This window comes from Sinohyriopsis cumingii, chromosome 16 (genome assembly GCF_028554795.1).
Source record: "Sinohyriopsis cumingii isolate HCF-2022 chromosome 16, ASM2855479v2, whole genome shotgun sequence".
In the NCBI taxonomy this organism is placed as follows: Eukaryota; Metazoa; Mollusca; class Bivalvia; order Unionida; family Unionidae; genus Sinohyriopsis; species Sinohyriopsis cumingii.
Window position 1 is genome coordinate 29,550,477 of NC_142976.1, and position 27,993 is coordinate 29,578,469.

Here is a 27,993-nt window from a genome sequence, read left to right on the forward strand (position 1 = left end):
GTCAGTATAATATATGAGTTTTAAGTACCAGATGGCGCCAATAACATGTACGAGTTGTTAATGCTAGATGAGGTAAAGATCATGTACGAGTTGTTAATGCTAGATGAGGTAAAGATCATGTACGAGTTGTTAATGCTTGACGAGTTGTACATACAAGATCAGGCCAACATCATTTTCGCATTGTAAGTACAAAATAAGGACAATATCATCTATGCATACACACATACATGTAGGTGTGTGTCTGTGTGTGTGTGTTTTTTTATATACTAGATTGTTGTTTGTAACTTGTTCAGGCAAATAAACAAGACAGAGCTTTGTAAGCACTAAAACCTTTATTAACAAGAATTGCCCAGGTATATGAAACTAAGCAGTTATAACAGGTATATTAAATTAAATAGTTGTAACAGGTATATGAAACAAAATAGTTGTAAAAACGGTAACATATTTGACAACTAGGCTATTCAAACATCACAGATTAAAATATATTTTCTAATTGTTTATGTCAATAAAATTAGCATTTTAAAGAACCAAACAAATTTCAAACAAAATAGAGAAAACAATATATCTGGCCACATCATTATGACAAAATAATGGTTTTGAAACATATTTTTACATTACCAGTATCTGGTTGACATCTGCATAACTATTTCACTATAATTTTCTGTATATAATGTGACAGTTGATATTTACTTGATCAGTTAACTAAATGCAAGTATATACCAATTTGTTAATCAGAGCACTATATAAAAATCATAGAAGATGTTCTTCTCCTCTACGAAAAGTGTTACACTTTTCATAGAGGAGAAGAACATCTTCTATGATTTTTTATAGTATAGTCTAAAGGTCAGAGGTCAGGATCATGGTTAGTCATGATAAGAACATGATTTCTGAATAGAATGTTTAGTTGAACACTGCATTACCATGACCAAAGGTCAAAATCATTGAGATAGATTTGTCAAACAGTCCTGCATAAAGGACAATCTAACAGCAATATCATATACTACAGTTCATGGTTGACCTGTCACATAGGATAACAAATAGCTGGCATATCATGTACTGCATACAGTTCATGGTTGACCTGTCACCAAGGATAACAAATAGCTGGAATATCATGTACAGCATACAGTTTGTGGCTGACATGTCACCAAGGATAACAGATAGCTGGCATATCATGTACTGCTAACAGTTCATGGTTGATTTGTCACCAAGGAAAACAAATAGTAGGTTTACTATATCCTACATACAGTTCATGGTTGACCTGTTACTAAGGATAACAAATAGCAGGCTTACCATGTCCTGCATACAGTCTGTGGTTGACTTGTCACCAATGATATCAAATAGCTGGCATATCATGTACTGCATACAGTTCATGGTTGACTTGTCACCAAGGAAAACATATAGTAGGTTTACCATATCCTCCATACAGTTAATGGTTGACCTGTCACTAAGGATAACAAATAGCAGGCTTACTATGTCCTGCATACAGTCTGTGGTTGACTTGTCACCAATGATATCAAATAGCTGGCATATCATGTACTGCATACAGTTCATGGTTGACCTGTCACCAAGGATAACATATAGTAGGCTTACCATATACTCCATACAGTTCATGGTTGACATGTCACCAAGCATAACAGGTAGCTGGCATATCATGTACTGCTAACAGTTCATGGTTGACTTGTCACCAAGGAAAACAAATAGTAGGTTTACAATATCCTCCATACAGTTCATGGTTGACCTGTCACTAAGGATAACAAATAGCAGGCTTACCATGTCCTGCATACAGTCTGTGGTTGACTTGTCACCAATGATATCAAATAGCTGGCATATCATGTACTGCATACAGTTCATGGTTGACTTGTCACCAAGGATAACATATAGTAGGCTTACCATATACTACATACAGTTCATGGTTGACCTGTGATTAAAGATAACAAATAGCAGGCTTACTATGTCCTACATAGTTTGTAGTTGACATGTCACCATGGATGACAAATAGCAGGCATATCATTTACTATATACAGTTCATGCTGACTTGTCACCAATGATAACACAATTTATTTCTTATTTGTAAAAAAAATCATAAATAAAATAATATTTATTTTAAAGAATAAAGGAAACAACCACATTAAAAAAATAAAGAAATGGAGCACAAAACGAACAAGCTATCACAAGGGACTTTATTACAACACAAATGGGACTTTATTAAAACACACTGGGACTTTATTACAACACTATGACAATTATTTCAGATCAGAGTGCCAGGTTACATTGTATTTGAGCACAAATAAACCATATTTGTTCAGGTCTTAAGAGGCTTTTGTTTATGTTTGCTTATTCTTTTGAAACTGCTATGACTATTGATCTGTACACTTACTGTATATACTTGCTTCTGAGTCAGGTCCAATAGATCTAACTGTATAGACCCAGATCTGCCATTGCAAAATGCATCAACAGATTTGGGTGTATACAGTTAGTTAGGGGTAATCAGTGGAACAAACAACATAGATCTGCTTTTGTATTATGCAATGCCAGTGAGGGTTTATGTTGTTTGCTGTTGAATTTGACTTACATGTGAGTGTATCCAGTACTGTTGTAGAGGACTTGACTTACATGTGAGTGTATACAGTACTGTTGTAGAGGACTTGACTTACATGTGAGTGTATACAGTACTGTTGTAGAGGACTTGACTTACATGTGAGTGTATACAGTACTGTTGTAGAGGACTTGACTTACATGTGAGTGTATACAGTACTGTTGTAGAGGACTTGACTTACATGTGAGTGTATACAGTACTGTTGTAGAGGACTTGACTTACATGTGAGTGTATACAGTACTGTTGTAGAGGACTTGACTTACATGTGAATGTATACGGTACTGTTGTAGAGGACTTACATGTGAGTGTATACAGTACTGTTGTAGAGGACTTGACTTACATGTGAGTGTATACAGTACTGTTGTAGAGGACTTGACTTATATATGGTACTAATGTAGTGCTTAGATGTGAGTATATACAGTACTGATGTAGAACTTACATATGAACATATACTGTACTGGTTTACATGTGAGTGTATAAGATACTGATGTAGTGCTTACTTGTGAATGTATACAGTACTGATGTAGAGAACTTGACTTATATGTGAGTGTATACAATACTGATGTAAAGAACTTGACTTATATGTGAGTGTATATGGTACTGATGCAGAGAACTTGGCTAACATGTGAGTGTATACAATAATGATGTAGTGCTTACTTGTGAGTGTATACAATACTGATGTAAAGAACTTGACTTAATGTAAGTGTATACGGTACTGATGCAAAGTACTTGGATGATCGCAGTAAACAAACTACTCTGTATTAGTCCATTTTGATTGGAAACGGATTTTCCTGGGTGTGGGAAATGGATTTGCCTGCGTGTGGTAAATGGATTTGCCAGGGTATGGGAAATTTATTTGCCTGGGCATGTGAAATGGATTTGCCAGGGTTTGGTGGGGGAAAAGGAAAGGAGGTATCTATACTGCATTAGTGATTGATATTTTTTGCCAATATTGTCATCATGCGAAATTGGACAACCATACATTGCTGTGACACTGTATGACAAGATCACTAAAATGGCATATATCCCATAATACACTGGCAGTTTGCTTATAATCACACATAGCACAACGTGCTAGCAGATCATGGGCTATAACAGTTTGCATATAGTCACATATAGTACAAACCATATAGATATCATTAGTAGCTTGTGTCTTTTGTTCTCTGTTCCATTGGTTGACTTTGAACATTACCGTCTGGTATATGTTGGTGGTACTCAATAAATCTTTAAATTGTTGTAAAATAAAATGCTGAGGTCAATTGGCAATTATTGCAAAAGTCGTTTAAATTGGTGTGAAATAAAATGCCTAGGACATTGTACTGCTGTTTGCTGCATTGCTGATTTGAGAAGATAATTTCTTTTGTTAATTCATTGATTTTCAGAAAGTGTCATGTACTGACTTAAGTATTTTGTATTTTCCCTTCAAATATAGGCAGCAAATGTTGTCATTAAAATGATCTTGAACTTTGAAAAGTTTTCCTGTTGTGAAAATAGCAACTGTATTCAGAGGTTTAACAAATAGTCATTGAGGGTATGAAATTATTGCCATGTTAGAAACTATGAAAGAATGTAAAACATAAAAACTTCATGTAAAAATATTATGTTAACAAACTGAAAACATTGTTAACTCATTCAGCCCCAGAGGTTTTTGTCTGAAATGTGCGTAGGAAAGACCGGGGGGGTGGGGGCTATTTCTGACTGCATCATAATACATCAGCTGTCAACAGATTTTCCATGAGACTAATGCCTAGTTGTATTAGAAACATCATTTTCCATTGGTTATTTTGCTTGCGCATGAGCAGAAGGGTAAAAGTTGGAGTTCCTTTTTTTTTTTTTTGCTTAATGGACCCATCATTTTCGTATGGAGACCGCAATTTATTCCAAATGCCCACCGTATCCTAGTTTTTGCAAAGAATCACCTGTCTGTCTTAGATCTGAGGCCAAAAGGTCTAAAATCCAGACACAAAATCACATTCCGACCTCGAACGAATTTGGGTGGAGAAAAAAAACAGGTCCAAAAAATGAGGTTTTTACCTCTGTATTTTGTAGTGCAACTAGAACTAACAGATTATTTGGTAACATTTTAGAGCTATATCTGTCAGCTTTTTTTAAATACCACCCACGTTGGTGTATCTTGAATGACCTTGATGCTGCAGAGCTCGGAAATAGGGTACAGCCTCCTCATGCCTACAGACAGGATCAGGGCCGAATTGATTAAAGTCAATTTAATCAGGAAATTTAACAGTATCAGAATGTGTGTTTTGATGTCAAAGTTGTGCAGTTTTAAATGTAAGAGAAAAAGCTGTGTGGAAAAAAAATGATAAGAAAAGTGGCAAGAATATGGAATAAGAATATATAATACAAAAAAGTGACCAGATTATGTAATAAGAAAAGTGACAAGAATATGTGATAAGAATATGTAATACAGAAAGTGACAAGAATATGTAATACAAAAAGTGACAAGAATATGTAATACAAGAAGTAACAAGAATATGTTAATACAAAAGTGACAAGAATATGTAATAAAAAAGTGAGAAGAATATGTAATAAAAAAGTGACAAGAATATGTAATACAAGAAGTGACTTACTGCTCCAGTGGCCTAGTGGTTAGAGTGTTCACCTTGGATGCAGGAGGTCATCATGGGTTCTTTCCCCGGCTGAATCATACCAAAGACTTACAAAAATGGTACTAACAGCTGCCTCGCTTGATGATCAGCATTAAGAGGTTAGTGTTAGGACTGGTTGGCCTGGTGTCAGAATAATGTGACTGGGTGGGACATCATGCTACATGTCTGCGGCATGATGCCCCAGTGTTAGACATCACTATAAACTGTCACACTGCAGATATCATAGCAATATGACTGAAATTTGTTTAAGGCTACGTTAAAAATCCAAATCACACACAGTAATACAAAAAGTGATAAGAATGCGTAATACAAAAAGTGACAAGAATACGTAATACAAAAAGTGAGAAGAATATGTAATAAGAATATGTCGTTACTGACAGTGAGGACTAAAGCAAAGCAAGTAATCAAAACTGCCATTATGTTCACACTGGTTCTGTGACTAAACAAAACAGCCATGATGTTCACACTGGTCCAGTGACTAATCAAAACTGCCATGATGTTCACACTGGTCCAGTGACTAAACAAAACAGCCATGATGTTCACATTGGTCCAGTGACTAATCAAAACTGCCATGATGTTCACACTAGTCCAGTGACTGAACAAAAAACTGCCATGATGTTCACACTGGTCCAGTGACTAAACAAAACTGCCATGATGTTCACACTGGTCCAGTGACTAAACAAAACTGCCATGATGTTCACACTAGTCCAGTGACTAAACAAAACTGCCATGATGTTCACATTGTGGTTCACTGACAATATTAGCTGAAGCAGAGACAGTTTTTCATCAGTGGCTGTATTCACAGGTGATGATGGATACAGTATGGATGCAAGGGTATCATGCTTGCAACTTGAATAATCAAATATTTAATAGTAACCACCCCCCACACACACACATGGAAGGCTACCTGCCAGGTAAGTTGGTCTAACAGAAATGAGGCGAATGATGAGACATTTTAAAAAAAGACAAAAGTTTTTTGTTGTCTTTTGGGCAAGCAGTAAAGTCCACCATACAAGAAAAGCAACATTCATTATGTACCATATGTACTCACTTACTAGCTGATTGCAACTGTAAATTGAACAGAGCTAGATCTGTCAATGCATAATGTGCCAGCAGATCTGTTTGTTTTGTTTTGGATAAGTAATGAGTTAAACAAACAGAATTGACCATGATCTGCCAGTGCATTATGCAATGGCAGATCAGTTTCTTTTTTGCAGTTTAATTTGACTTATAAGCAAGTACATTATGGTAGTGAAGTGAGCAGCTGTCAAAGTCGGAATGATGCGTTTTATATGTAAGATGAAAGTGAAAATATCAGATGGTAAGACCTGAAATGAAGTGTTTTACCTGTAAGATGAAAGTGAAAATATCAGATGGTAAGACCTGAAATGAAGTGTTTACCTGTAAGATGAAAGTTAATATTGGACAGTAAGACCTGAAATGATGTGTTTTACCTGTAAGATGAAAGTGAAAACGTCAGAAAGTAATACTTGAAATGATGCGTTTTTACCTGTAAGATGAAAGTTAATATTAGACAGTAAGCCTGAAATGATGTGTTTTACCTGTAAGATGAAAGTGAAAACATCAGAAAGTAATACTTGAAATGATACGTTTTTACCTGTAAGATGAAAGTTATTATTGGACAGTAAGACCTGAAATGATGTGTTTTACCTGTAAGATGAAAGTGAAAACGTCAGAAAGTAATACTTGAAATGATGCGTTTTTACCTGTAAGATGAAAGTTATTATTGGACAGTAAGACCTGAAATGATGTGTTTTACCTGTAAGATGAAAGTGAAAACATCAGAAAGTAATACTTGAAATGATGCATTTTTACCTGTAAGATGAAAATTATTATTGGACAGTAAGACCTGAAATGATGTGTTTTACCTGTAAGATGAAAGTGAAAACATCAGAAAGTAATACTTGAAATGATGCGTTTTTACCTGTAAGATGAAAGTTATTATTGGACAGTAAGACCTGAAATGATGTGTTTTACCTGTAAGATGAAAGTGAAAACATCAGAAAGTAATACTTGAAATGATGCGTTTTTACCTGTAAGATGAAAGTTATTATTGGACAGTAAGACCTGAAATGATGTGTTTTACCTGTAAGATGAAAGTGAAAACATCAGAAAGTAATACTTGAAATGATGCGTTTTTACCTGTAAGATGAAAGTTATTATTGGACAGTAAGACCTGAAATGATGTGTTTTACCTGTAAGATGAAAGTGAAAACATCAGAAAGTAATACTTGAAATGATGCATTTTTACCTGTAAGATGAAAGTTATTATTGGACAGTAAGACCTGAAATGATGTGTTTTACCTGTAAGGTGAAAGTGAAAACATCAGAAAGTAATACTTGAAATGATGCGTTTTTACCTGTAAGATGAAAGTTATTATTGGACAGTAAGACCTGAAATGATGTGTTTTACCTGTAAGATGAAAGTGAAAACATCAGAAAGTAATACTTGAAATGATGCGTTTTTACCTGTAAGATGAAAGTTATTATTGGACAGAAAGACCTGAAATGATGTGTTTTACCTGTAAGATGAAAGTGAAAACATCAGAAAGTAATACTTGAAATGATGCGTTTTTACCTGTAAGATGAAAGTTATTATTGGACAGTAAGACCTGAAATGATGTGTTTTACCTGTAAGATGAAAGTGAAAACATCAGAAAGTAATACTTGAAATGATGCATTTTTACCTGTAAGATGAAAGTTAAATATTGAACAATATGCAGAGAGCTGTATGTAGTTAATATCCAATAAGTTAAAAATGGCTTTGATGACTGAGCCAGTATAATGAAGATCAGGGCCTAAAGTACATTGAAGATCAGGGTCTACAGTACAATGAAGATCAGGGTCTACAGTACATTGAAGATCAGGGTCTACAGTACATTGAAGATCAGGGTCTACAGTACATTGAAGATCAGGGTCTACAATACAGTGAAGATCAGGGTCTACAATACAGTGAAGATCAGGGTCTACAGTACATTGAAGATCAGGGTCTACAATACAGTGAAGATCAGGGTCTACAGTACAATAAAGATCAGGGTCTACAGTACATTGAAGATCAGGGTCTACAGTACATTGAAGATCAGGGTCTACAGTACATTGAAGATCAGGGTCTACAATACAGTGAAGATCAGGGTCTACAGTACAATGAAGATCAGGGTCTACATTGTACTTGACATTCAAGATGTAAGAAAATGGCTAGGATGGATTGAATATAAACTCCCTGATTCATTAGAATGCAGAAAAGACACCATGTCAAGAGTTGTGTTTAAAATTCCCCATGATCCTGGATAATATGACCCAACGCTGTAAATACCTGTCACAATAAATCCCAATAAATCTCTGCATGTAAAGTTTGAGTGCCTACGTAGATGAGGATATGTTCATTCAAAATAATCACAATAAATCTTCCTTGCTTAACATTAAGCCCATTTCTATGTTTCACACACTTTTATTTAACAAAGCTTATCTCTGGCTCATTGATGAGAACACACACACACACACACATACATGTATGTATATAAACACATGCACTTTTTCTCCAAATAATTGAGATAAGGACTTCCAGGTTTATCATAGAAAAATAACGTACTGTTAGCATAGAAACATTTATAGGAATAACTGGTTCCAAAGAACAACTCCAGTAAATGCATGTTCAGATTTAGAGGTGTGATTAAAATCAATCCGAAGTTAGAACATATATTGAAACTGATTTACAAGTATGCAGATAGTTAATAAAAAGTAAATAGTAACAAAACAACAGCAGTATGAACATTTTTTTTAACCACTGTAAGAAACAATGCTTTGTTTTGGTGCATTGAAACCTTTTTTTAACAGTTATCTGTAGCAAAGAACCATCAGTAAATAAAAAGTTATTCTAAAACACGCCAAATTTGTTTATAATTTAAACATGTTCATACAGACCCTGAGTAAAGCTTAATTCTAACAGATAGCATTATCTGAATACTGTACATGTGATGTACAGTTTACCCATGTGAGAAAGCCATGTGAGACATGCCTGTCTCGTAAATGTATACTCAATAACTCGGTATGGGATGTCATTATACATATGACACGTTTACAGTTATTTTGGTGTAAGCTCAACCTTTCTCGGGGTCCTGGGTGGCTGAGTGGTCTAGAGCACTCACCTCTGCCAGTCGAAGCCATCTCAAATTTGTCTATGTGGGTTTGACTCTCAAGTTTTGCCAGTAGTTTGGTATGTAAGGGAGCCTGGCAGTGGCTTCCCGTGGGTTGGTGATTTTGATGTCCTGAAAAATGGCATTATACCCACAACAACAACAACAAAAATCAACCCTTATGCTCGATTTAATGACTAAACACTTTGATAAATACATGCACTTGGTGCCACCATTCTTTTCTGATTAGAAATGAGAAAGAAAAAAAATCCATAACATATGTTGTATGGATAGTGGAACCCCACCCTTGGAATCAGAATTTGATGGAATGAATTTGGCACACACCCAACTTGTGGAATCAAACTTTGTTGGAAGGAATTTAGCAAAGCCTTGATGCTGATCTCATATTCTGACTCATGGTTAGGATTTCCCTATCTACATCACTCAAATTCTGACTCTTGGTCCCTATCTACACCACTTAATTTCTGACTCTTGGTCCCTATCTGCACCACTCAGATTTTGAATCTTGGTCCCTATCTACACCACTCAAATTCTTACTCTTGGTCCCTATCTACACCATTCAAATTCTGAGTCATGGATGGGATTTCTCTATCTACACCACTCAAATTCTGACTCGTGTGAGAGTTCCCTATCTATACCACTAAAATTCTGACTCTTGGTCCTTATCTACACCACTCAAAATTCTGATTCTTGTGTGGGATTTCCCTGTCTACACCACTGTATATGATAGATTATATTAATCCACATGTGGTTGTACATCATTGTGCCAATCCACAGGTGTGGTTGTACATCATTGTGCTAATTCAAAGGTGTGGTTGTATATCATTGTGTTAATCCACAGGTGGTTGTACATTATTGTGTTATTCCAAAGGTGTGGCTGTACAATATTGGACCGCTCTGGTGGCCTAGTGGTTAGAGCATTCGCCTCAGATGCGGGAGGTCGTGGGTTCTATCCCCGGTCGAGTCATACCAAAGACTTACAAAAATGGTATCCACAGCTACCTCACTTGGCGCTCAGCATTAAGATGTTAGTGTTAGGACTGGTCGGCCTGGTGTCGGGATGATGGGTGGGACATCATGCTACATGCCTGTGGCATGATTCCCCAGTGCTAGACATCACTATAAACTGTCACACTGCAGACATTGTGTTGATATGACTGATTTTTTTTAAAGCTACGCTAAAAATCCAAATTACACACACACACATACAATACTGTGTTAATCCACGGGTGTGGTTGTACATAATTGTGTTAATCCACAGGCGTGGTTGTATATCACTTTGTTAATCCACAGGTGTGATTGTACATCATTGTGTTAATCCAAAGGTGTGGTTGTACATCAGTGTGTTAATCCACAGGTGTAGTTTTACATCATTGTGTTAATCCACAGATATGGTTGTACATCATTTTGTGTTAATAAAGTACCAGTACATCTCTCTTGATAAGTCCATCATCTATATTTAGAAACATTTATGCAATTTTTTGAGACCCACTTTAGTAGGAGTGGAGACATAGCTTTCATTTAAGTAAGAACTACTGTATGTGAGAATTATTGTACATATATGAAGGTAACATAGTATACATATTTAAACGCTAAATACTGTACATGTTAAAAGGGAAAATTATCTCAAATGAAAAACCATTAAATTATTAAGGATTTTTTTTGTTATGCAATGAATATCCACAAAATTAAATCCACTATAAGCATACAAAGGAAAACATAATGACTCCCCAAAATATTGGTACATAAAACTGTCCATTAATCCTGTTGACTATGAAATTTCATCTCCATGACACTGTCCATTAATCGCACTAGCAATGAAATTTCATCCCCATGAAACTGTCCATTAATCCCACTAGCAATGAAATTTCATCTCCATGAAACTCAATTAATCCCACGAGCAATGAAATTTCATCCCCATGAAACTGTCAATTATTCCCACTAGCAATGAAATTTCATCTCCATGAAACTGTCCATTAATCTCATTAAATTATTAAGGATTTTTTTTGTTATGCAATGAATATCCACAAAATTAAATCCACTATAAGCATACAAAGGAAAACATAATGACTCCCCAAAAAATTGGTACATAAAACTGTCCATTAATCCTGTTGACTATGAAATTTCATCTCCATGACATTGTCCATTAATCCCACTAGCAATGAAATTTCATCCCCATGAAACTGTCCATTAATCCCACTAGCAATGAAATTTCATCTCCATGAAACTCAATTAATCCCACTAGCAATGAAATTTCATCCCCATGAAACTGTCCATTATTCCCACTAGCAATGAAATTTCATCTCCATGAAACTGTCCATTAATCTCACTAGCAATGAAATTTCATCTCCATGAAACTGTCCATTAATCCCACTAGCAGTGAAATTTTATCCCCATGAAACTGTCCATTATTCCATTATTCCCACTAGCAATGAAATTTCATCCCCATGAAACTGTCCATTATTCCCACTAGCAATGAAATTTCATCTCCATGAAACTGTCCATTAATCTCACTAGCAATGAAATTTCACCTCCATGAAACTGTCCATTAATCCCACTAGCAATGAAATTTCATCCCCATGAAACTGTCCATTATTCCCACTAGCAATGAAATTTCATCTCCATGAAACTGTCCATTAATCCCACTTGCAATGAAATTTTATCCCCATGAAACTGTCCATTATTCCCACAAGCAATGAAATTTCATCTCCATGAAAATATCCATTAATCCAACTAACAATGAAATTTCATCTCCATGAAACTGTCCATTAATTAAATTTTATTTCCATGAATATTTAGATCTTATACTATTTTCAATTGTAAATGCAAAACTGTAATTTCAAACTTAACAATACTTCAGAGCATTTTTACATACAATGAGCAACAATCTAGGAAAAGAAGTAATATCTATTTATGAGTAAAATAACATAAACATTAATAATAACCCACAAATTCTACTTCTTGTAACTTGATAATTAAAATTTTACTGAATAAAACAAAATAAATTTAAACAAATTTAAACCAGACAAAAACAACAAAACCGGTTTTGTGCCTTCATTACGTTAATGTATATTATTAATGATGCATGTATAATCTTGACCCTTGCATTTGTACATGTCTTGACCTTTGTGTACATGTCTTGACCTTTGTGTACATGTCTTGACCTTTGTGCACATGTTTTGAACTTTGTGTACATGTCTTGACCTTTGTGTACATGTCTTGATCCTTGCATGTGTACATATCTTGACCTTTGTGTACATGTTTTGACCTTTGTGTTTGTACATGTCTTGACCATTGTGTGGTGTATAAATATCTTGATCCTTGCATGTGTACATTTTTTGACCTTTGTGTATGTCTTGACCTTTGTGTACATGTCTTGGCCTTTGTATATATGTCTTGATCCTTGTGTATAATGTCTTGATCCTTGCATTTGTACATGTCGGCCTGTCAGATAATAAGCCTTTTTGCAGATCTTCACAGAAAGAAAAAGAAATTGAAAGCATGCATACATGTTGAAGAACTGTTTTCTTGATACAGTAGTCTAGATATTGTAATAGCCTTGAACCAAGAACAAACTTGTTTTAAAAGCACAATATGCAGTAAATATAGTAATGTGATATACTTTCAGGCTGTGTTGTATCTTTACTAAAGTCATACGTTTAGCAAATGATACATCTTTCATTTTTCTGTTGACCTATTTCAGGTAATCGTAAAATTTAATACTTCCCTCAGTTGTGACTGCCATCAATAGCTTATCTTGTGTCACACCAACAAATTTCAAAATGTCATCTGCAATCAAAGATCTGTTCAGTTTGCCACGTGAATTTAAAATGTCCACTCGTCCCTCACGTTTGTCTGTAACAATTATGTTTCCATGATAATCAACACACACATGATCAGGACCATCAAATATTTCTCCATTGGTGTCACTGTTGCCATATTCGAAAATCAGTTCCCCACTAGCATCAAAACCAATGACAGAGTGACTGCCAGGGTCTGTGACATAAAAGCTCCCTAATTTAGGGAATATTGAAATGCAGTGAGGCTTTTCCAATAAATGCAGGCCTAAATCTTGGTAATCCTCGTTTGTTATCCGATGAATTAAATGACCATCCTTATCAAACATGGCTACATTTCCTCCAAGTTTGGATGTTTTTCCTGAATTTGTAACATGGGGATACCTGTTGGATGTTACAAGTAAATTTCCATGTCCATCAGCTGTGATAAAATTAACCCCAAAACTGTCAATCTGGGTATCAGCCAATAAATGTCCTGTTCCATCGTTCTCATAGACTCTGACTTTGTAACGGTTATCTCCCCTTGCAATGCAGATGGCAACTTTGCCATCACTTGCCACCGAGTGAATATTCCAGCCATTTGGGACTTTGATTTGTCCACGTAGTATCCCACGTTTTTCTAGAACATAGATAGTCTGACCACTTGCAGACGAGGCACCAATAATGATGTCGCCTTGTTTATTAATCCCTATGCCCTTCATACACTCATGCTGTATAGATGGAGGTAAATTGATCTCCCGTTTTGGATTATCAAGATGAAAGCTAGTATCTTCTTCGTATTCATTTGACTGTATCTCTTCATGAAATTTCACATTTCGAATTTCTTCTCTTGGAGAGCTTTTTCTTTCAGTTGTAGCTTCTTTTATCTCATTGGAATCTGATGGGGCATCTGTTTCAGGTTGTGTGAGATCTTCTTGCACAATTTCCTGTGTGAGATCTCTTTGTTTAAGGTCAGCTATCTCAGTCTCATTGTTCTCCATGGTATCGCTGGCATGGCCTGAGTCACCGCCACTGTTATTAACCACAGATGGTTCCTTCGGGGATTGAGGCTTATCCTCAGTATGTAATTCTCCAAACAAATTGCAGATTGTTTCCACAGTTACTTGTGGCTCTGTAAGCTTGATCTTAGTTGGCTGGATTGGATCTGTCATGGGCTCCTCTGCACACAGATCCCGAACCCTCTGAGATACAGTTCGCCTCATGAGGACTTTTTCCTCACATGATCCATAGGCCAGAAGCTTCTCTGTAAAGTCACGAACTCCATCTATGGCAGCTAAATGCATCTGAAGTTCTCCGCGCCTGTCAACAATTTCCTTCATTTTCTGGTCTTTACGCTGGTCAATTTCTGCCAGTAGGACTGCCTCATAATTATTTATCAAGTCATACAGACATTTTTTACGTCTTCTGATAATTTCATGTAAGTCCTCATGATGTTTTATTGTTTCAATTTCTGCTGACTGCAGTTGGTTTAGTGCATCTTTTAAAGCATGTGTGTCATTTTCCAGCTGCAATAACGGTGCTTTTATTTTGTTCTCAAAATTTTCTGCAACTGCAACCAACTCGGCACACCTGTGCTCCTCATGATATGAGAGATGACAGTCAGAACAAACTGCTGTGTCACAATCCACACAGAACATAGCACCGATGTCAAGAGGGTCATAATATGGACAACATGTTTCAATTGCAAACTTTCCGGAACTTTTTGCCGAGCCATGGTTCCTCATATGTTGGTCATGTTCTTCAATTTTCTTAATCTCGTGGCTAGCTGTCTCAAATTGATCTTGATGCATCGTTGTACAGTTATCACACAAAAATCCATCACAGTTTACACAGTAAATACTCGACTCAATAAAATTCCCTGCATTTTTACAAAACTGACACAGTCGATCTCGGTCCTGACTTGAAACAGTGGGATTCGACAGGCGTCTGGCCAGATGGTTGTCAGAAAAATCATCTAGTCCTGCCTCTGTGAACTCGTTCTCTGTACCGCAGATTGGACACCAGAATACGCCATCTTTAAGAGTTTTCTCAATGTGGTCATGGAGACAAGTCTTGCAGAATGAATGGAGACATACAAGTTGTTTGGGCTCCTTGTACTCCTCATCACAGAGCTTGCAACACAGGAAGTCCCTTGGGATCACCTCACTCTCACTCATTTGGGACTCCAACAGGGCTAAAAATATACAAAATATATAAAATGTTGGTACGTGTGAACAACCAGAGCTGTATATAAGGCACATATCTGCATATTATATGCAGACTGACATACATGTAATTGCATATAATATGCAGACTGACATACATGTACTTGAATATTATATGCAGACTGACATACATGTACTTGAATATTATATGCAGACTGACATACATGTACTTGAATATAATATGCAGACTGACATACATGTACTTGAATATTATATGCAGACTGACATACATGTACTTGAATATTATATGCAGACTGACATACATGTACTTGCATATTATATGCAGACTGACATACATGTACTTGAATATTATATGCAGACTGACATACATGTACTTGAATATTATATGCAGACTGACATTCATGTACTTGAATATTATATGCAGACTGACATACATGTACTTGCATATTATATGCAGACTGACATACATGTACTTGAATATTATATGCAGACTGACATACATGTACTTGAATATTATATGCAGACTGACATTCATGTACTTGAATATTATATGCAGACTGACATACATGTACTTGAATATTATATGCAGACTGACATTCATGTACTTGCATATTATATGCAGACTGACATACATGTACTTGAATATTATATGCAGACTGACATTCATGTACTTGCATATTATATGCAGACTGACATTCATGTACTTGCATATTATATGCAGACTGACATACATGTACTTGCATATTATATGCAGACTGACATACATGTACTTGAATATTATGTTCTGACAAATTAGCTAAAAATGCTGTAAGAAATTTTTCATTACATTCAAATTATGCAGATAATTTAGTTTTAAGCATTTGGTCGAAAGTTGTTATCGTATTCATCCTGGAGTTAGCAAAGTCCGTGTTTTATTATGGCTTGTTTGATCAGCTTAAACTGTGCTGCCTGGCACTAAATGTTCCCATTGACCTGTGCTCATTTGAAAGGATAGTACGTGATCGTGAAAAGAACACTCACTCCGGAAGAGTCATATAATCAAAAGCTCCCTGAATAAGTTTGGTCACTAAGCCATTTCACACATCCAGATGGACCTGATGATCATAAAGTGTATGTCTCAGTCTGCTAAGTTTGTGTTTTCAATGTTTGCAAAATAGTACACCATCAAAATTTTTGAAGCATAATTCCAAATCGTTGAGTAAGTTTTTTTATAAAATTCTTGTATAGAATTCTGAGCGAAATACGTGTTTCTACTGTAAATTCCAGACACTATAATATTGTATGCATTTATACTTTTGCAACAATGTTGAATCACACCTGTTCAGCCTTATGAATTGTTTCTGTCAAAAAAAGTCCACAGAATTTAGATAAATTTGACCTGGCATGAAGGTCAGTCAGATTTATACAAATGATATTGACCTGCCTTTAAATAATGCTAGATTACTAAAAATAGAAAACCATTTAGATGTCTTCTATAAGAAGTCTTTGACAGAAAAGCATCTTCGCATAATGGTCTAACAGTATTGGTCTTTTAATATTGGACAAGTAATGTTGCTATTCCATTGAATATTGATGAAGATACAAACTTTGAACCATTTTTTTTCTACATAAAACAGTCTGCAGCATTGTAATTAATTTGTACAGGATGTATAGCATTAACCAACTCTGTTGGTTTTTAGGCTGTAAGCAGATGTCAGCTAGGTGAGCAATCACAGACCCACCTGGGTCTTATGTTCTGTTGTTATTTCATCACTGTCTAGCATTCCATTGGTATAGAATTACCAAAAGCTTCTTGTTTCTATACTAGGTTGCACTTCTGTCCATTTCTTTATTTTGGTTTATTGTATTCAACCATTTTAAAAAATTTATTATCTGACCTTCAGTACAAAGAGGTTTTCAACATGGTACTGGTTTCAAGGTCAAAGTATACTGAGTGCTGGTTAATAATAATAGATATCATTGAAATATGAACAGGATATGATATAATTCTTGTCAAAACCCTTATTAGCTACAATGAAACCTGGTAAACACAGAACTATTGTGAAATTGGATACTTGCCATGCTTGTTGCTTGCAATATAATGCTATTCTGTGATGGCAGGTTAAAGAAGGACTTCTTTAACCAGAGTAAATATGTTTGAAATAAAGATTATCAAAAGTACCATTTCTTTATGGGTCATAAAAGGAAAATATGTAAATGACTTTCTTGACAAAATCTTGGCCAAATGTAATCCCCTTATCGTCTGTGTATATTTTACCCTTAAATTCACCTTGTAGTTGTGTATTTTGTCATTGGAGTTATATTCTATATTTAGATAGAAGTTTTCTTGCTTGATAGGACTGTGTAGGTTTTTGATAAGGCAAAATTAATGGATCCGTTATAAATCCTTGTAGGTGTTGACCTTTTTTTTCCTAGATAACTTAAAATGATATAGTAATGTGGTTGTATTTACCTGTATAGCACACTCTCACTGTAATGCCCTTAAAATGTTGTGATGTGTTTGTATTTACCTGTATAGCACACTCTCACTGTAATGCCCTTAAAATAATGTGATGTGTTTGTATTTACCTGTATAGTACAATCTCACTGTAAAGACATTCAAATGAGATCATGATATGGTTGTATTTTCCTGTATAGTACACTCTCACTGTAATGACATTCAAATGATATCATGATATGGTTGTATATTCCTGTATAGCACACTCTCACTGTAAAGACATTCAAATGAGATCATGATATGGTTGTATATTCCTGTATAGTACACTCTCACTGTAATGACATTCAAATGATATCATGATATGGTTGTATATTCCTGTATAGCACACTCTCACTGTAAAGACATTCAAATGAGATCATGATATGGTTGTATATTCCTGTATAGCACACTCTCACTGTAAAGACATTCAAATGATATCATGATATGGTTGTATATTCCTGTATAGTACACTCTCACTGTAATGACATTCAAATGAGATCATGATATGGTTGTATTTTCCTGTATAGCACACTCTCACTGTAAAGACATTCAAATGAGATCATGATATGGTTGTATTTTCCTGTATAGTACACTCTCACTGTAATGACATTCAAATGAGATCATGATGTGGTTGTATTTACCTGTATAGTGCACACTGTCTATTATGCCCTTCATTATAGCATTGTCAGTTCCTTTTTGATGCAAGGATGATCATGAATCCCATTTTATTATGAAACAGTAAAATTATAATTGTACCTTTTATAAGGTAGATTCACTATAAGGTATTATACACATGCAGTTTAAAATCAATGAGTTGGAGTGGTGTGCAAGTCAAGTTAGCAAGTTTGGTTAAAATTGGTGAACAAGGTACCTTTTTGTTTCTTGTAATATATATTTTCAATATCATTTTGTTTGGAAGTTCAATGAAATTTACTTGGCATATGTTCATAACTCTGACAGAAACAAGAAGCTTGGCTAAAATAAGAATATGAGGATGTTAAAAAGTGTGGCCGCTTTCTGAAACAAAAAGAAAAGCATTTCTCTTGCCATAGTTCCTCATTTAACCTCTTGCCATATATCATTGAACCACTGCTCTTGTGGCCTAGTGGTTTGACTGTCTGCCTCAGATGTGGGAGGAACGTAGCATGTTCAAGCCCCATCTGAGTCATATCAAAGACTTATAAAAATGGTACTAACAGCTGCTTCGCTAGGCGCTCAGCATTAAGAAGTTAGTGTTTGGCCTGGTCAACCAGTTGTCAGGACAATGTGAATGTGTGGGACATTATGCTACATGTCTGCCGTATGATCTCTGAATGTTAGACATCACCTTAAACTGCCACACTGCAAACATCATAGCAGTATGACAGAAAAATGTTTAAAGCTAGATTAAAAATCCAAATCACACAAACACCTCATTGAACCTCTTGCCATAATACCTCATTTAACCTCATCCTTGATGAAGTTATTATATGCACATGTTTTACTGGAGAATATACCTAATAATGTATAAGATAAACAGTGGGTTTTTTTGCATTTACTACATTTCCAGATTAGATGAACAAAAATGCTGGGCATGTTATGTTATCATTGGGAAATGTGGTGGCTGTGTGTCTTGTATGCCAAGCTCACTATCACTGGGTTGCAGGTTTGAATCCTTCTAAAAAGCGCAGTTTAGCAGATTTATTCTCTGGACAAGGAAATTTATTACCATTGCCTTCTGATAAATGTTGATTTTCCATTAAACAATCAGCAAATCAATCATATTAATTAATTGTCATAAATAGTTGTCAGTTAGGCCTGTATATTGCCAATGATACCCTTGAAAAGAGTAAATGAGTAGGCCAATCAGGTCAACTACATGAATGATTTGTAAGGACTCCCTATTGAATAACCACATCATCTGGCAGTGATAATAATTTAAACAGAACTGATAAAATGTTATCTGAGTGATATTATTTATGTTGTCAGTCTGAGTGATATTATTTATGTTATCAGTCTGAGTGATTCTATTTATGTTATCAGTCTGAGTGATATTATTTATGTTATCAGTCTGAGTGATATTATATTATCAGTCTGAGTGATGGTATTTATGTTGTCAGTCTGAGTGATATTATTTATGTTATCAGTCTGAGTGATGGTATTTATGTTGTCAGTCTGAGTGATATTATTTATTTTATCAGTCTGTGATGGTATTTATGTTGTCAGTCTTGGTGGTATTTATGTTGTCAGTCTGATGGTATTTATGTTGTCAGTCTGATTGATGGTATGTATGTTGTCAGTCTGAGTGATGTTATTTATGTTATCAGTCTGAGTGATATTTATGTTATCAGTCTGAGTGATATTAGTTATGTTATCAGTCTGAGTGATGGTATTTATGTTGTCAGTCTGAGTGATGGTATTTATGTTGTCAGTCTGATGGTATTTATGTTGTCAGACTGATTGATGGTATTTATGTTGTCAGTCTGGGTGATGTTATTTATTTCATCAGTTTGATTGATGGTATTTAGGTTATCAGCCAAAATGGTGGTATTAATGTTACCTGAATTATTTCAATCACAATTTTTAAATACATGAGTTTCTACACACACTTGCATTTGTATTGGTCCTATGAGTGTTCAAATCAGTCAGAATACACTCTGAGGATTCCACTCTATAGACTTTTTGAAGACCTATTGTGATTATATTATTTGTCCAGCCATCCATCTGTCCATCATACTGTCTATCATTAATTTGATATGTGCAAATTACCATACTGGAAACTTTTGGATCTTACCATGTTAAGAATACAGCTTCAGTATGATTAAACTTGTAATTAGTAGATCTGACTTGTAGTAATTAGTAGATCTGACTTGTAGGTATTAGTAGATCTGACTTGTAGGTATTAGTAGATCTGACTTGTAATAATTAGTATATCTGACTTGTAGGTATTAGTAGATCTGACTTGTAGTAATTAGTATATCTGACTTACAGTAATTAGCATATCTGACTTGTAGTAATTAGTATATCTGACTTGTTGTAATTAGTATATCTGACTTGTAGTAATTAGTAGATCTGACTTGTATCAGTGAAGGTTGATGATCTGCCAGCCTTTAGAATTCTATTGTATATACTTTTATACTTTTAGTTGACTTGTATTTTAAGTGATGTTTGAAAGGAGTCATTATGGTCAAGTAAATACTTTTGTGCTTTCATGTAATATTTTTACCTTAAGCACTCCCTCACTATAAAACACCTCATTATGATATGGTTATAAGACATGTAGGGTCATGGATTCCATTATGACATGATTATAGGACAAGTATGGTCATGGATTCCATTATGACATGGTTATAGGACAAGTATGGTCATGGATTCCATTATGACATGGTTATATGACAAGTATGGTCATGGATTCCATTATGACATGGTTCCAATTATAAGACAAGTATGGTCATGGATTCTACTATGACTTGGTTCCTATTGTAACACAAGTATGGTCATGGATTCCATTGACATGGTTATAAGACAAGTATTGGTAATGGATTCCATTATGACTTGGTTTCTGTCATAAGACAAGTATGGTCATGGATTCCATTATGGTCATGGATTCCATTTTGACATGGCTATAGGACATATATGGTCATCAATTCCATTATGATATGGTTCCAGTTATAAGACAAGCATGGTCATGGATTCCATCAACATGGTTATAAGACAGGTATGGTCATGGATTCCATTATGACATGGTTATAGGACAAGTATGGCCATGGATTCCATTATGACATGGTTATAGGACAAGTATGGTCATGGATTCCATTATGACATGGTTCCAATTATAAGACAAGTATGGTCATGGATTCTACTATGACTTGGTTCCTATTGTAACACAAGTATGGTCATGGATTCCATTGACATGGTTATAAGACAAGTATTGATAATGGATTCCATTATGACTTGGTTTCTGTCATAAGACAAGTATGGTCATGGATTCCATTATGGTCATGGATTCCATTTTGACATGGCTATAGGACATATATGGTCATCAATTCCATTATGATATGGTTCCAGTTATAAGACAAGCATGGTCATGGATTCCATCAACATGGTTATAAGACAGGTATGGTCATGGATTCCATTATGACATGGTTATAGGACAAGTATGGCCATGGATTCCATTATGACATGGTTATAGGACAAGTATGGCCATGGATTCCATTATGACATGGTCATAGGACAAGTATGGCCATGGATTCCATTATGACATGGTTATAGGACAAGTATGGTCATGGATTCCATTATGACATGGTTCCTGTTATATGGCAAGTATGATCATGCACTAATTTTCCAGTAATAGAACTGTATACTTTAGGTACTTCACTAGGTACACTAATGACAAAAAGGCATATACTCTGTCTTCATTATAATGAGGGAATACTCTAATGTATTGTCAGACTGACTTACTGTAATCAGTCTGTACCCTCAGGCTTCCATGGACAGCATTTTAATGAGGGAATATTCTTCTTTATTGTCAGACTGACTCACTGTGGTCAGACTCTACTTTGCGGCTTCCATGGACAGCATAACAATGTAGGATTGCATTGCTTGATTATCAGACTGTACACTATGGCTTCCACAGACAGCATTATAGTGAGGGAATACTCCACTTCATTATAAGACCTAAGTCAATATAATAAGGCAGTATAGTCTTGTGCCCGCATGGACCACATAATATCGAGTGAGGGCTGTACCTATCTTGACGTCTTTGACGCCATATATTGTATAGATACTGCATGTCTGTTTATGTGACACAATCCCGTTCCCTGTCTGAGCTAGTTTTCTCACTGTCTGATAACATTTATTTATGACTGTGCTTTTTGAATAGTCAGATAATTTCCTTTGTTTATATTTTCCCTTGGTGATATTTTTTTATTTTGTATTTTTTCCCTTGGTGATGTTTAAAATGTGTTATTTTAATTTTGTTTTTCCCCTTGGTAATACTAATATTGCATTGTTTGTATCTGCAAAGAGACCTGTAATATTATGGTGAGAGTGTAAACAAACCTATTTAAAAGCATTCTGTTTAATCAGTGACTTTCCCTGACAAGTCAAGAGTTCCAATGGCACATGGCCAGGCTAGCCTTAAGGTAAAATCATACAGGTATGTTCATTGTTTGTAAATTTATACCGATGTATGGTTTATATGTACTGAGGCTACCATTATCACTTTATTGCATGTGTACATTTAAATTCCAAACTAATATTACAGGTTTAATTTATGCTGTGAATTGTAGTATCTAACTCCTCCTTGGCAATTTTTAACCTGGCTTATTTGAGTCGACAAAACCTGATTAAAAAAATTATCCCCATTCATTTGCAGCATGCAGTACTCATGTACTGTATATAATATATGGTCATGGACAACGTTATTTGCAAATATACTGTATTCACGAAATTTTGTCTTCTTTTTCCTTGCAAGTTTTATATATACCAGCATGACATTTTATTCATACCAGTATGCATTTTTCCTTGCAAGTTTTATATATACTGGTATGTTAGCTTATCCATACCAGTATGAATTTTTCCATGCAAGTTTTATATATATATTAGTATGACATTTTATCCATACCAGTATGAATTTTTCCATGCAAGTTTTATATATATTAGTATGACATTTTATCCATACCAGTATGAATTTTTCCATGCAAGTTTTATATATACCAGTATGACATTTTATTCATACCAGTATGCATTTTTCCTTGCAAGTTTTATATATACTGGTATGTTAGCTTATCCATACCAGTATGAATTTTTCCATGCAAGTTTTATATATATTAGTATGACATTTTATCCATACCAGTATGAATTTTTCCATGCAAGTTTTATATATACTAGTATGACATTTTATTCATACCAGTATGCATTTTTCCTTGCAAGTTTTATATATACCAGCATGACATTTTATTCATACCAGTGTGAATTTTCCTTGCAAGTTGTATATATACTAGTATGACATTTTATTCATACCAGTGTGAATTTTCCTTGCAGGTTTTATATATACTGGTATGTTAGCTTATCCTTACCAGTATGAATTTTCCTTGCAAGTTGTATATATACTAGTATGACATTTTATTCATACCAGTATGAATTTTCCTTGCAAGTTGTATATATACTAGTATGACATTTTATTCATACCATTGTGAATGTTCCTTACAAGCTGTATATATACCAGCTTGATAGGCTACCCATAAATTATTAGACAGTGTCCTCGAAAGCTCCTTCAGTTTGACAAACAAGAGCTGTATAAATCGGGTATTTATTCAGGTTTGCAATAAAGTCTGTTTTTATGTCTTTCCTGTTCAAGTAGGCATTAAGGGGTCTTAATAGTACTGGTGTATCACTTCCTTTACACATCAGTATTCCCAGGTTTAATGCCCTATATTCTCCAACTCAAAGACCATCCATGACAAGCCAGACTACTCCACAAGTGATATTACAAACATTGAAAAAATTGATGATTTAATAAGACAGCACTAAATCTGACAGCTTAAGCAATAAATATTCCATTTCTTACATTTTGGGAAATTCTTTTGAATGTAAGGTTAAATAGGAAAATGCCTCACTGCAAATGTGTAGCCTATTTCAACATGTGATGGCAGTAGCATTATCCAAGCTGCAATGGGAGGTAATCCACTGTGAGAACTATACTCATAAGTATCCAAGTATTGATGAGCTGTAATAACATTGTGATTAAATTGACAAAAGATGAATGATGTTTGGCTTTTTTAAAAGCATAAAACAATGATCCCATTTAACAAGTGATTGTTTTATAGAAAATATTCTTTTTTAAATGGAGAAAGTGTACTAGATTTATATACATCATCATCACACGGTTGTGCTCATTGTCAGTACATCGTTCCATTTTTGTTATTCCACACGTTGGAGAATATTATGATTCCCCTGTCTGACTGCCTGTCTGTCTATATAACTCAATTTCCTAATAAAGACATGGGTGCAAAATTCACCAAAATTGGTACATGTTATTTTGTGTTAAACATCAGAAGGAGGGATATAATTTTTACACACCCAGCCTGCTGTGGTTATCTGAGAGAGGGATATAATTTTTACACACCCAGCCTGCTGTGGTTATCTGAGAGAGGGATATAATTTTTACACACCCAGCCTGCTGTGGTTATCTGAGAGAGGGATATAATTTTTATTTACCCAACCCCTGTGATAACTGTGATGGGTCAGAGACTTAAAAATATATTTTTTAAAAATCTGTTACAGTATTTTAATTTTATTTTACTAAAACTTTTTAAATGCAATCATTTTATGAGGACGTATTAAAAATTTGGATTTATGACCATGGTCCAGCACTGTGGAATACATGTATTTTGATATGTATATGGATTTGGATTTATGACGATGGGACATGGTCCAGCACTGTGGAATACATGTATTTTGATTTATTTATGAATTTGGATTTATGACCTTGGTCCAGCACTGGAATACATGTATTTTGATATATGTATGAATTTGGATTTATGACCATGGTCCAGCACTGTGGAATATATGTATTTTGATATGTGTATGGATTTGGATTTATGACGATGGGAGATGGTCCAGCACTGTGGAATACATGTATTTTGATATATGTATGAATTTGGATTTATGACCATGGTCCAGCACTGGAATGCCTGTATTTTGATATATGTATGAATTTGGATTTATGACCATGGTCCAGCACTGTGGAATACATGTATTTTGATATATGTATGAATTTGGATTTATGATCATGGGCCAGCATAGTGGAATACATATATTTTGATACTTGTAAGAATTTGTTTTTATGACCATGGGTCATGGTTTAGCATAGTGGAATGGATGTATTTTATTAAAGATGATATGATTTACCATGGTGAGCCACACAATTAGTTTAATTTGGAATGATTTTACATGTCCCAGATAATGTTAAAAAGTCATATAAGTAGAATAAGACCCTCACTTAAGTCACAAACATTGAGGTTTTATTTGTCACAAAGTAAAATTATGAGTGACCTGCGAAATTGTTACAAATAATAATATTTGTTATGTTGATTAATGTTTGGGATACATTGTTTGTTGTATGACGGAAATTTATTGAACTGCCATTATATGAGATGAATCACAGTTCATACATTTTGTTTATGATAATGAGAGGGGTTTTTTCTTGTTGAGGTTGTTCATGATAATGAGAGGTTTTCCTTGTTGAGGTTGTCCATGATGATGAGAGGTTTTCCTTGGTGAGGTTGTTCATGATGAGAGGTTTTCCTTGTTGAGGTTGTTCATGATAATGAGAGGTTTTTCTTGTTGAGATTGTTCATGATAATGAGAGGGTTTTCTTTTTGAGGTCGTTCATGACAGTGAGAGGGTTTTCTTGTTGAGGTTGTTCATGATAATGAGAGGGTTTTCTTGTTGAGGTTGTTCATGATAATGAGACATTTTTCTTGTTGAGGTTGTTCGTGATAATGATAGGCTTTTCTTGTTGAGGTTGTTCATGATAATGAGAGGTTTTACTTGTATAGATGCATTATTTTATAACCAGATCATGATTAAAGAAATTAGTTTTAGGGACTTCTGTAGTTAACTGCTAGATTTTGTTGTTGTAGGGCTTAACGCCATTTTTCAGCACGCGATTGGCTATACATGGCGGCCAGTATTAATGGTGGAGGAAGAACCCGGGAAAACCCCGGAAAGAACCACCGACCCACGAGAAGCTACTGGCAGGAGTTAACTGCTAGATAGTAAATTTGTTACAGTGAGCAAACCAATAGTAAATTTGTTACAGTGAAGGACTTCTTTAGTAACTTTGGTACAGCGCAGGACTCAATAGTTAACTTATTACAGCAGGAGACTAGATAGTAAATTTGTTACAGTTAGTGACTAGATAGTAAATTTGTTACAGTTAGTGACTAGATAGTAAATTTGTTATAGTTAGTGACTAGATAGTAAAATTTTTACAGCAAGGGACTAGACAGTAAATTTGTTAGTGCCTAGATAATAAATTTGTTACAGTTAGTAACTAGATAGTAAATTTGTTACAGTTAGAGACTAGATAGTAAATTTGCTACAGTGAGGGACTAGATAGAAAATTTGTTACAGTGAGGAATTAGTAAATTTGATAAAGTGAGGGACTTCTGTTGATAACTGACAGATAGTAAATTTATTTCTTTGCATGTAACAACACATCAAACTGAGAAGTAATATTGTGCCTGATTTGGGCCAGAATTGAACCTGCAATCGTCACAGTTTTCGTGATAATAAAAGAAAAGAGTGTGTGTGCGAGATTTGGATTTTTAACGTAGTTTTAACAATTGTTCAGTCATATCGCTACAGTGTCTGCAGTGTGGCAGTTTATAGTGATGCATAGAACCGGGGCATCATGTTGCAGACATGTAGCATCATGTCCCACCCAGTCACATTATCCTGATACCAGGCTTACCAGTCCTAACACTAACTTGTTAATGCTGAGTGCCTAGTGAGGCAACTGTTAGTAGCATTTTTATAAGTCTTTGGTATGACTCAACCAGGGATTGAACCCATGACCTCTCACATCCGAGGCAGTTGTTCTAACCACTAGGCCACCGGAGCAGTCTAAAAAAAGAAAAGTCATCACCAATTCGATTTAGATGATCAATTTTGTACTCTTACCTTTACCTGAATTTGCCATTGGCTCTGTTTCAAGCTGTCTCCTTTAAACAATACATGAATCACTGAAAACCTCTCTTGTATCCATATTTGTCCATTGCCATCACAGTTATGTATAACATTTTCAAGCTTAGATAGTTTTGCAGCAATTAAAATTCTGATCTTCTGTCAGGACTCCACATCAAGAGTGACTAGTTTTTATGCAGTGCCATTAACACAAATCAATTTGATGTCCTAGTACAAGGTGAGAAAAATCCATTGTGCCAATAATACCCAGTCCCACACAGCTAGGCTTGCAGCTAATCTTTACCATGCCAAATTGCTTGTTTATTCCACACCACATAATGTTCTATTTATCAGGGTTCCAAGGTCAACATTCATGGTATGATTTTCAATAGAACTGTTCAATAATCTACAAAAGCAATTCCAGTACAGGTAGTTACTGATGGACTTGACATAAATATCAAGTACAATCTATGTGGTAAGACATT

General features: G+C 35.1%; 2 protein-coding genes across 3 annotated transcripts in view; one reads left to right on the forward strand and one right to left on the reverse strand.

Annotated features, from left to right (window-relative positions):
- Window positions 1–27,993, forward strand: part of LOC149780127 (tudor domain-containing protein 5-like) — a 222,523-nt gene that overhangs the window by 118,025 nt on the left and 76,505 nt on the right. The window lies entirely within an intron of this gene.
- On the reverse strand, window positions 314–27,982 carry LOC149780128 (transcription intermediary factor 1-alpha-like). 2 transcript variants are annotated; one of them, XM_089936898.1, is made up of 2 exons: window positions 27,512–27,982; window positions 314–15,368 (listed from the first exon to the last, which is right to left on the reverse strand). In XM_089936898.1, the coding sequence occupies exons 1-2, from the start codon at window positions 27,522–27,524 to the stop codon at window positions 13,093–13,095; spliced, it is 2,289 nt and encodes a 762-aa protein (XP_089793024.1). In that variant the 5' UTR covers window positions 27,525–27,982; the 3' UTR covers window positions 314–13,092. The 2 variants fall into 2 exon arrangements, with proteins under 2 accessions (XP_089793024.1, XP_089793023.1); XM_089936897.1 differs by having other exon boundaries at window positions 27,506–27,982.